This window comes from Micromys minutus (assembly GCF_963924665.1).
Source record: "Micromys minutus genome assembly, chromosome: 19".
NCBI classification, from domain to species: Eukaryota; Metazoa; Chordata; class Mammalia; order Rodentia; family Muridae; genus Micromys; species Micromys minutus.
Window position 1 is genome coordinate 36,331,775 of NC_137954.1, and position 12,118 is coordinate 36,343,892.

The window sequence follows — 12,118 nt, forward strand, 5'->3', positions numbered from 1 at the left end:
AGAGCTGTTACAGGATGTGAGTACACCATAGCTGTCTTCATGCAGCCAGAAGAGGGCATCAGATCTCATTACAGATGGTTGTGAGCTACCGTGTGGTTGCTGGGAATTGAACTCAGGGCCTCTGGAAAAGTAGTCAGTGCTCTTAACCTCTGAGCCATCTCTCTAGTCCCACAACCATGCTTTCTATCACCTAGATATCTTTAAAACTACTGACAATGAACTACTATAATCAGAATGATTCTCTGCAGATGCCACAGCTGACAGAGACAAATTCAACTGATTTACATTAATGTCATTGTGGTTGTAAGATGTAGCAGTCACACTATATCCCTAAAGAGGAAGAAGACATGTATCCCCTTTATCCACATTTGTAGTGGGGAAGCATGCACACTCTAGTGAAGTAAAACTCTGTAAAGGCAGTTCCTCTGGTGTGGTGCAGTGTCCACTGCGATGCATGAGCTGCACTCTGAGTGCAACAGCAAGTTTATGGTGCCTGCATTTCAAACAATTTAGCTGATGACACCTGAGAAGCTCCTGGGGTCTTTGGTATACTCAGAAAGGCCCCATATTATGTAGTGTGTATCTAGACTCCAGTTCTGGTTCCTGCCCTTGTAGTCATGGGAATAGTGAAGCCACAATCATGTGGCCCCTGACAGTAAGTGGAGCTGTTGCCCTGAGGCTCTTGAGAGCTGCTATAGAAAAGGTCTTTGAAAAAGTACCAGGTATTAGTAATACTCAAGATCTCTGTGCTAGTTTTTTTTTTTTTTTTTTTTTTTTTAAGTCAACTTGACATAAACTAAGGTCATCTGGGAAGAGGGAAATTTAACTCAGAAAAATATCTCCATTAGACTGCCTGTAGGCAAGTCCATGGGACATTTTCTTGATTGTGCACAGTGTGACCACTGGGCAGATGGTTCTTTAAGATGTTAGCAGAATGTGAGCCTAAGAAGCAAGTCAAACATTCTCTGCTTCAGTACTGGCCCCTTGGTTCCTATCTCAGCACTTCCCTCAATGATGGAAAACTAAGGAAAGTATGAAGCGTATGTATTTACCCTTCTTCCCCAAGTTACTTTTGATCATGGCGGTTTATCACAACAGGGTAGGCAACTGCTAAGATAACTGCACTTCAAAGAGCTTACAAAGAACTGCGTAATAAGGGATATTAGTATGTGACTGTGTGTGTGAGAGACTGTGTGTGTGTCAATGTGTGTGTGTCCTGAAAGCAGTCTGTGCACCAGGAGGCAAAAAGAAGGCATCAGATCCTCTGGAACAGGAGTTACAGATGGTGTGAGCCAGCATGTGTGTGATGGGAACTGAATTCAGGTTACTGGAATTCAGTAACATGAGTTTTAATGTATTGCAGCTGACTCTTGTTTTCTAGTATAGAATAGTTTATTCAGGGCATGGGGGGATGAGAGGGTAGTAGAGAGAGAAAAAGGGAGAGAGAGAGAGGGGGGGGAGGAAGGGAGGGAGGGAGAGAGGGGGGGAGGAAGGGAGGGAGGGAGAGAGAGAGAGAGAGAGGGAGGGAGGGGGGGAGGAAGGAAGGGGGGGAGAGAGAGAGAAACAAGAGAGAGTGCAGAGGAGTAGAGGCCATCCATGAGCATGAAGAGAGGGAGGGAGGGGAATGGGGAGAGGGGGAAGGGAGCACAGAGGGAGAACAAGAAGGCAAGAGAGCAAGAGCTGCAGCTGGCTCCTCAGAGCTCCATTCTTTACCTTGGGTGGGAGCTGCTCCCCAGCTGCTACCTTGAGAAAAGGCACAGTTTAGGTGGTCCCAACTCTCGCAGTGTCCTGACAGGCTTGTAGGCTGGTACCACCAGATTGGCATCTTCAAGTGACCCTGAAGAACAGAACAGTTTAAGATTGAGTCTTTACTACAATAGTTACAGACAGTTGTAAGCTTCCTGCTATTGGTACTGGGAACCAAACTGGGGTTCTCTGTAAAACCAAAACATGCTGATGGCTGAGCCATTTCTCCAGCCCTCATATATACATTTTCTACAGTGTTCTTTGAGAAAAGACTGGCAAGATAAACTAAGTCCAGGTATGTAGTTCAATGGTAGAGTGAGAGATTAGCACATTCAAGGTACTCACTTCTGTCTCTAGCACACACAAGTACTTCCACTCATGTAGTTACTATATAATAATATAGAATAAGATAACTCCACATGTACTGATACAGCACATGCTTAGACATAAAATATCAATGAAAAAAAAACCAGATGAAAGTCAGGCATGATGGTTCATGCCTGCAGTCCCAGGGCTTGGGAAGCTGAGGCACAACTGCTATGAATTCAAAGTTAGCCTGGGCTATGCACAAAATATGGTGCATAGAATATAATCACCTATGCAAATGAAAAGTACTCATGCATGTACATGTATACTGTATACATAGAAGACACATACTTGAGTGTACGCACACCAGAGCGTAAACCTCTGGAGAATAAACCAGATGCCTATGTGGGAGGACTGGGGTGGTGAAGGCTGGGGAGAGCGGACATTCCAACTTTTCCCAGCCCAATGCTTTAGATACTTGGAATTTTATATTATATTACATATTCAAACATTGACTTTAGAGATCACTGTGCAAAGTTCAACATGACTCTATAAATTATAAATAAATAAAAGAGCAGATCCCATATGTGATCCCTGAGATATGGTAAGTGAACCTAAACATGGAACATGAGTTTAAAACACTATGCAGAGGGCAGAGCATAAAAAATGTGTGTCCTCAGCAGCTCGCAACTTATCCATATGCACATTTGGAACCCTCTTTCCCCTTCCTCTTTTCTTTTTTGAGACAGGGTGTTACTGTCCTCCTGTTTTAACCTCACTGGATGACTATGCTTGGTTACAGAGCATTTTCTTAGGAGAATCTTGTTTTTCATTTTAGAGCTTTATCATTTGGCAAACAGCTTTCTATGCTCTCTGAATTTTCTAATACATGAATGTCATTTATATGCATATTGTAATTTGGAAACATTTTGCTTTATCATTTTGTCTTTTTGCATTAAAAATTAATAAAGCAAAACAGTGATGTGTGTAATGTTTGTTAAAAAAAACAAACAAAAAAAAAAAACCATCCCAACAGGCTGGGCAGAAGGCTCAAGATTAAGATGCTTGCTGCAAGTGTGACTTGAGTTGGACCCTAGCACCTATGCAGAAAGATAGACAAGTCGCCTCTGACAAGCTGACTGACTAGACTAGCTGAGTAGGCCAGCTTCATGTTCAATCAAAGACGATACGTCAGTATACAGTGAAGGATAATAACCGATGTCAACTGCTGGCTTCAATATGCATGTGAACACACATGTGTCACCCACTTGTGTCCACAAACAAACAACACTCCCAACATGTGCATTTAACACACACACACACACACACACACACACACACACACACACACACACAGTAAAACACTTTGGCAATGCAGACCAAAAAGGTCTTTTAAAAACATGCATAGCTTTTTATTTAGTAATCCTACCTTAGATAATTTAAGTACTAACTGTGAGCACAAAAATTAAGCCCTGAAGAGATGGCTCAGTGCTCTCTCAGAGGACCAGAATTAGCACCAGTTTTTCTTTTTCAGGGAAAAAGAAAGCAAAGTGTCAGCAGTGACAGCAGCTCATAATGACAGTCCAGTGCCAGGAGACTGGGCCTCTCTTCTGGCCTCTGTAGGCACCAGGCACACACATGGTACACAGCCACACATAGGCAAATACCCAAACACAAAAAATAAACCTTTTAAAAAACCTAAAATCAAGATGAACTTATAACACTGAAAATATAAGAAATTTAACAGCAGTAAATTTTTAGTTTGGATGTAATGGTAATTTCTGGGCTTTCCATGGGGTTAAACTATTAAATATAAAGCCTGGTGTGGTAGACACATCTTCTTTTAAAATTTTTTTTATTAGATACTCTTTGTATTTACATTTGAAATGTTATCCCCTGTGCTCACCCTGATCCCATCCCCCCTCCCCCTCTACTTGTCTTCAGGAAGGTGCACTAGCTCCCAATCACCCTCTCCACCTCAGTGCCTCGCATTCCCCTACATTGGGAAAACGTGTCCTCCCTGAACCAAAGGCCTCTTGTCACATTGATGCCAGACACTGCTGTTCTCCACTGCATATCCAACTGAAGCCATGGGCCTCTCAATGTGTGCTCATTGGTTGGTGATCTAGTCCATGGGAGCTGTGGAGGATTTGGTTGGAGGACAATGCTCTTCTTCCCATGAGACCGCAACCCCCTTCAGATCCTTCATTCCCCGCCCACTCAGCACCCTCACCTGGGGGTCCCTGTGCTCAGTCTGATGGTTAGCTACAAGCATGCTCAGCTGCATGACTCTGGCAGAGTCCCTGAGGAGGCACCACTATCTGGTTCCTGCCAGCAAGCACCTCCCAGCATCAGTGATAGTGTTTAGGTCCGGTGGCTGCACATGGGATGGATCCCCAGGTGAGGCAGCTCCTGAATGATCCCCTCTTCAATCTCTGATCTTTCACTTCATCCTGTACCTCCTCCCATGAGTGTTTTGTTCTCCCTTCTAAGAAGGACTGAGGCTTCCACATTTTGGCCTTCCTTCTTTTTGAGCTTTATAAGGTCTGTGAATTGTTTCTTGGGTATTCAGAGCTTTCTGTGGCTAGTATCCAATTATAACTGACTGCATATCATGTATGTTCTTTTGTGACTGGGTTACCTCACTCAGGATGATATTCTCTAGTTCCATCCATTTGCCTAGGAATTTCATAAACTCATTGCTTCTAATAGCTGAGCAGTACTCCATTGTGTAAATGTACTACACTTTCTGTATCCATTCCTCTGTTGAAGGACATCTGGGTTCTTTCCAGTTTCTAGCTATTATAAATAAGGCTGCTATGAACATGGTGGAACATGTGTCCTTATTATATGTTGGAGCATCTTTGGGGTATATGCCCAGGAGTGGAATAACTGGGTCTTCAGGTAGGACTATGTCCAATTTTCTGAGGAACTTCTAGACTGATTTCCAGAGTGGTTGTACCAGCTTACAACCCCAACAACAGTGGAGGAGTGTTTCCTCTTTCCCCACATCCTCACCAGCATCTGCTGTCATCTGAGTTTTTGATCTGGACACATCTTCTTAAGCCCAGTACTCAGAAGGCAGAGACTGGTGAGCCTCTTTGGGTTAAGGCTAGCCTGGTCTATTCAGCAAGTTCCAAAGACCCCATCTCAAAAATAAGTTAAATTAAAAAATGGAAGAAATAACATTCTCTATATCACTGATTTTAAATATAATTTAATCACACATATATTAATATATAATTATTTTAATTTTATTTTACATATAGCTATTTTAGTTTTTTTTTAGAAATTAGGAGAGAAATCTGCCTGACTGGTAAGATTTAGGCAGAGATGTCTACTTTTTTTTTTATGACTGCCTACATTTCCTCATCCCAATCATCACAGTGATCAGAAAACAGCAGCTTATTTACAAAATGGCCATTTAGAGACAGTGTCTTACCGGAAGAGGCAGTTTCCCTTCAGTTAAAAGCAAAGTATCCCCAGAACATATCATAAGGTCTTTCAGTGTTGCATCCTGGGAACACAGAAATTCTTTTTGTCACTTCTGAAAGGAACAAAGAGACCATTGGATCTTTTAAAGTCTTATACTTCTATTATCTTCTCGAGAGATAAACAACCAAGGAGATATAACTAACGCTATGGATCAGAACGCCATTGTATAGTATGCTATGGGGACAGAGCAGGAGCCACAGAGACAGGATCTCGGGCAGGAGACAGTGCAACATGAGATGTTAGTGAATCTTGGGGAAAAGGCTGGATTTGGACAACTAGAGGAAATGAAATAAGGAACTTTGTTGGGAAAAAAAAACAAAGGGAAATTCTGGGCTGACAACAGTCAAGAGTTAAGAGGCAGGTTGGAGTGCACAGTACCTGGAGGTAAGCAGCTGGAAGAGAAGCAGACGGGGTGGGCACTGGCCTGGAGTGTGGGGCAGAAACAGCCACTAAGGATGGTTTGGGTTATGTATGATGGGCTATGTGGGGACCACCTGCTAGGCCAGGGAAGCTGTTGACATAATTTAGTTAAGGGGAAGCAAGTCTTAAGCTCAAGTGGTAGTCTGGCAGTGGAAAGGGGCAAGGAGAGAGTAGAAAGACCAGTAGGCCCTTGCAGGCCAGGACTAAATCTCAGGAAGACATGGAAGACTAGGATGGAAAAGAGATTGCCAAGTTTGCAAGGAACTTCAGCTTTGAAAACAATGAATTTGCTTCAATTCATGATGAACTGTCTAATACTTATTTGGGGACTGGTTATGAAGAAAATACCCAGGCATTGTGGTAGATGCCTGAAATCCCAGCACTTGTAAGACAGAGACGGGAGGGAGGAAGTTTGAGTTTAGTAGTAATAGGCTGTCTCTGGAAAAACAGTAGATAGTTGTGGGGGAAGTGGAACTGTGTCACCAGCCAAAAATTGGGAAGGTTGAGCAGATTCAGGAACCCCAGTAGTTCTTGTATCTGAGAATGGTATGCATATTTATCTACTTCCGACCCCTCATTCCTGTACTGGAACAAATGACCGTGACACCCTACATGAGGACTGTGACCAGTAGTTACATAGCACACAGAACAGAGTTCTCCACGATAATGATGGTCTGGCCCAAGAGTTTAGCCAATAAGCTTCCCCTCCTGGACACTCCTTCCTGCAAAACGTATTTAATCTCTGGCCCACCCTGAGTCGTCGTATGGATCAGTTTTCCAAGATGAACAATGAATAAACAGTTTGGACAAACAATGACTGTCTCTCTCATCAAGAGCTGCTGTAGAGGAAGCCTTCACCATACAGAGTCGTGCTTCCTGTAGAAGGCTCCTCTGCCCTTGGGATATGAACATTCACCTCTGGGCTAAGCTGGAGTTCCCCCCACCTCCATCACCAGTCAGCATGGCCCCCTTATTCCTAACTCTACACAGTTCCCACCGGGAGTTTGGGAGCCCCTGCCTCCTCCACCTGAGCCTGCACCGTTTCTCACTTGGCTGCCTTCTGCCACCCCCACACCGCAATGTAGCCTAGCACCCTCCCATTTTGTCTGCTGGAACAGTATCTACACACCCTAATGGTGAGGTGGAACTCAGACCCACAGATAGTGCTGGCCTCAGCTATCTAAGATGCTAGAGCTTCATTTGGCCACCTGCTAAGAATCAATGTGGATAAGGAAGTCTGATGAAATTAAAGCCAACTAACAAACTACCTGGATTCCAACTGCCTAGACAGAATCTTTCCTGCTGCTGGACCATATGACTGGTTGGTAGAGACATTTACTTACAGAGAAATTCTGAGATCAAAGTATTTGGAGGTTGGAGTTCGAATGTCTTCAAAAGCTTTCCAGCATTCTCATGCCATTTGCTCTCTGAAATTCTCTGCTTGCTGATGAACTACTTCTCAAGCTTGCCTGCCCAGCAGAGGGGTTTACCACTCATCTCAGAAATGTTCCAACTAGCCCACACTTGCCATTTATCAGAAAATCAGTTGAAAAAAGTAAACATAAATAGACACATTTATAGATTCTTTTTTTTGTATGTTAAGAAAGAATAAAAGCTTTTATTTTCTTTTAGAATTGTTTCCTATAATGGGCAGAGGGAATTGTGTATGAAACTATGAAATAAGCTTAACCATTTTTAAGAGCAAAATGTAGAAAAGATGGACTGGCAAGATGGCTCAGTGGGTAAGGGAGCTTGCCACCAAGGCAGTAGAACTTGTACCCACATAAAGGTGGAACGAGAAACTGACTGCATGCAGTTGTCCTTTGGACGTCACATGCCTGCTGGGCACATGTGGCATGCTCCCCCTCCCCATCACACACACAATAAAAAGATAAAATATTTGAAAAACGTAGAGAAAGGATCTTACTTCTTCACATAAAGGCTCTCCAGCTTCATAGCACCAATCCGTTTTCCTTAAGTGCCACATCTCTCCTAGGAAGGAATTAGTGCAAGATGAAGAACACTAGAGAGATGGTGTAAGAGTTTGCCAGGACCAACCTTCTAGAGACAACAGGTATCAAATGAGGCTCCTCACCACAAAGTGGGACTAGGTGGAGATCCCTGTAGGGCTGTAGGGCTGCTACAGGATAAACCAAGAACTGCATGTATACTGCACAAATGCCTTGCACTGAGAGTGCATTAACTTCCCTCCCATGGCAGGGGGGCTTCTGCCTATAAAGAAGCTTGAGAGCAGCAGAGGACTTGAAAGCTTGTCACCAAGCTCACTGGTATGGCTCTGCACAGGAAGCACTTTCAATTATTCTCAACTTACTACTTTCTGCATTTGTGTTAATTATGTTTTCTAATCTACAATGCAGAAATAAGCAGGTGCAATTACACTTTGGATTATTGTGATTTTTTTTTTGGAAGTCAGTAAAAGACCTGAGCAGGTCCAGGTGGTAAAACCTTAGCTTTCTCTCTGTGAACATCCGCTGCACCTGATGTCACTTATCTTTACTTAGCATTGATCTGTGTTGATTTTAATTTTCGAATAAGAACAAAGAGAACTTGTTATGCATGTACAAAATTTAAGTTATATATTTCCCCACAACTTCCACCGAAAGAAGTCAGCTTAAGAATTCTTCCTGAAGCTTCCAGTTAACTGTTTTAAAGGATGTAAGTAAGGTTTTTATTATCACAGTAAAAAACTTACCTTGCTGACCTGACTTCTCCAGCATTATCTTTAAACACTGTAAAAAAAAAAAAAAAATTGATGCTCAATGTTAATCTTCTGTTTCTAATCTACATAGGAGGAGGAGAAATCGAGATTTTGAACCTGGAACTGAAGTCTGATCTACTTCACTGTTCATGGATAAACACACAATTTCATGATTCACAAGCTAGATCTCTTCTAGGAGCAAAGTAGGGCAGTTCAGATGGGGAACAGTTTCTGCCACTTCCAACCAGGACTGCTCACAATACTAGGTCTGGTGGGTGGCACATGATAGTAATTCCAGCCACTTAAGGGTTAAACACACACTAACAGAAACATTTAACTCAGTTATTTAAAGGACAAGCAGAGTATGCACGAGTGAGTTTTGGATACTCTTAGGAATCTAATAAAGAGAAGCCAGCCTGAATTAACACCCAGAAAACAACTCCACACAAACTCTTGGGGAAGAACTATGGAAGCCCTGACCTCACAGCACAATGTAAAACATCAGATTAAAAAAAAAAAAGCATAATTAACAACACCCACTTCCTGAGAAAAACATTCCTAAACTCATCTTAAAGAAAAAAGTTTGAGTGATACTACCTAAGAGCAAAGAGAAGTAAAAATTGGCTTTTCATTACCCATCAGAGACCCGAGGTCTAGTTTTAGAAGGAGAGCGGAACATGTCTAACTTTTTGGTCCCTAGCATCTACTACAGGCAGATGACCAGTATTTTCTTGTAGGGTTTGCATCATGTAAGCATGTGAATGAGGACATATACATGGACTCCATGTTTCAATTTAGGTAACAAGTTCTAGCTATGTGCCCTGCCTGGCCCTCACTGTGTAGCTCAGGCTGCCACAAACATATAATGCTCCTGCTTCAGTCTTCCGAGTGCTGGCATTAAAGCACACCTCCTTTCATTTTTTCCCCCCTCAAACCCTTTTCTGATCTTTAGAATATTTTCCCCACACAGGATATCAGTTATTCTCCCACAAGTTCAATCACTGACAAGGGGACTCCGTCTCTACAGGAAGCTTCCTGTCTTTTGCAATGACATGCTGCAGCTTGTTATATACATTTTTCAGACCCAGACAGAGTACCAGCATTTTACTCCAGGATGCCCTGGTTCCTCCTTCTAGAACCAAGTAGCTAAGTCTAGCAGCCATCCCCTGGGTGCTAGGGATGCTTCCTGCTACCAAGTTGCTCAGGTATTGTAAACTGTGGCAGGGGATGATGCAAGAAACATACAGGTTTTAAGAGAAAATAGATGCAGTTCATTCAGAACCTGAACACAGGGGTACAGGCTTACTGAAAATCCCAGCTCCTAATAACACCAATGTAATTACTCATTTGTTTTCTCAATATACATAAACATATAAAACCCCTCAATCCTGTTGTGTGATTTTATATGTATATTAAGTAGAAAATATATTAAAAGGTTAATAGTGGGATAAGAGATAATGAAGGATTTCAATATTTTTCTTTTAAACCCATTTCTTGTTTAGAAATAGAGTTTCTGTCACTCAGGCTGGCCCTTAAGTACTACACAGACAAATGCTTCTGTTTCCACCCTTCCAGTGCTGGAGCACAGGTATGTGGCTCCCTGGGGTACAGGTGTGTGCCTCCCCTGGGGTACAGGTGTTTGCCTCCCCTGGAGTACAGGTGTATGGCCCCCTAGGGTACAGGTGTGTGCCACCCCTGATGTACAGGTGTGTGCCTCCCCTGGGGTACAGGTGTGTGCTGCTCAGGGGCACAGGTGTGTGCCACCTGTCTGCACAGCTCAAATTTCTGCAGTATTATCGATCATCAGAAAAGTAAAAGTAACAAGAACAATCTTATTTAAAAGTCTCAGTTCGTTCAACCAACTTCTAAATTTCCTTTTAACGAGTACAAACAACTTCTGAAAGCATATACTGTGTAAATCCTCGGCTTATAACTTCCAAATCCTGACACAGGATACTATAGTCCTCAAACCCAAAGTAATTACTTACATCTCTCACTGAGAGTGTTTCTTCTACTATGATTTCCATCTCAGCCCCAGGGTAAATGTCAGTTCCCAAAGCAAAAAACAGGAACAGCTGTGAGCAAGACAAAAGTATGAAAAGAATTTTCCCTTAACTAAAATACCCTACAAGCTTATTATTTATTTTCAAGAAAGTAGAGGCAAAGGCCCATAGAGAACTAATAAAAGCTCTGTGGCTGGGAACACAGCCCAGCAGTCTGAAGGCCGTGGGTTTAACCTAGAATTGAAAAAAGATGCAGGTAAGCAGACAAAACAAACACCAACTTTTGTGAAAACAAGATGATATTGAGGAATTTAGCATTATCATTTAAATAACAACCTCACTTTTCTGAAAGCAAAATGCTACTCATAAAACTCCTAAAAAATTTTCACACCATTTTAACAGTTACTCCACAGGAATCTGTAGTCAGTACACAGTAGGTATCATCTGTGGTTCTGTGACATTTAGTTTTATTCCATAAACTGCGGTTCCCAAGGCCCCACAGGAAGTAACAGAAATGTCCTCTCGCCAGTTCAGCTCCTTAGAGCAGTTCCAGCTACTCACTTGTCACAGCTTGTCATGCCTGCTACTTGTATTCCAAGGAAAGCAGACTGAAGGACAGTGGTTGGGGAAGTGATGAGATGTATCTCGGAGCCACAGGGAACAGGATCAAAGTCCAGTCTTAAGTAGCAATGGAACTATGGTGGCAACAGCTCATTACCTAGGGAGACTCTGGCAAGGGGTCCATTTTTGTGATATTTTATACAGAAGGGGATGCTGAGGAGGATGCAGGTGAGAAGCTGGTACACAGCTATAACACCCCTGTAAGACATAGTGGCCCCTCAACTTTACAGAGTCTTCTCAACCACAAAAGGAGCCTCAGAAATATGCTTTGGGATGGTATTTTGGGTTTCAATAGTATAATTGAAAGCCCAGGATAAATCCTGTCCCCCTAACAGGTAAAGTAGAAGACCCCTAGCAGGTAGAGTAGAGCCAAAAATGTAGGATAGCAGATTCAGTGACTCTGTTTCAGGAACTGGCTGACCATAAAGAATTTATGGCCTTATGGTCAGGGTGACTCTGTTTCAGAGACTGACTGACCATAAAAACATAAAAGTTAAATAACACATCATAAACAATCTTGAGAAACCAGATGGTCCCCTCTCAATTCTTCACTGGTAATTTTCACCTTATAGGCAATCTTAAGAAACCAGGTATTTCCCTTACGATTCTTCACTGGTATTTTTGGTATTCTCCAATGACATACTCCCCCCACCCACCCCCGGGTTGTGGTTTGTTTCCTTTAAAACCCTCTTCTCCCGGCCACTCCAGGTCAGATTCCTCTACCCCTGAGTGGGATATAATTCTCAACCCCAGTGCACTGGTCCATTAAAAAAACCTCATGTAATTGCAGCAAGTATGGTCTCTCGTG

At 42.6% G+C, this 12,118-nt stretch overlaps 1 protein-coding gene across 2 annotated transcripts in view; it reads right to left on the reverse strand.

Moving 5' to 3' along the window:
• USP40 (ubiquitin specific peptidase 40) overlaps positions 1–12,118 on the reverse strand; it is a gene marked incomplete at its 3' end in the record, with an annotated part of 61,685 nt that overhangs the window by 8,399 nt on the left and 41,168 nt on the right. For both annotated transcript variants that reach the window (XR_013975425.1, XM_080932699.1), the window contains exons 22-26: positions 10,675–10,761; positions 8,681–8,717; positions 7,895–7,959; positions 5,495–5,569; positions 1,714–1,837 (exon numbers count right to left, since the gene is read on the reverse strand). Coding sequence is in view for 1 of the 2 variants with exons in the window: in XM_080932699.1 (XP_080788825.1) it covers positions 1,714–1,837; positions 5,495–5,569; positions 7,895–7,959; positions 8,681–8,717; positions 10,675–10,761 (388 nt within the window). The remainder of the gene's footprint in view (positions 1–1,713; positions 1,838–5,494; positions 5,570–7,894; positions 7,960–8,680; positions 8,718–10,674; positions 10,762–12,118) is intronic.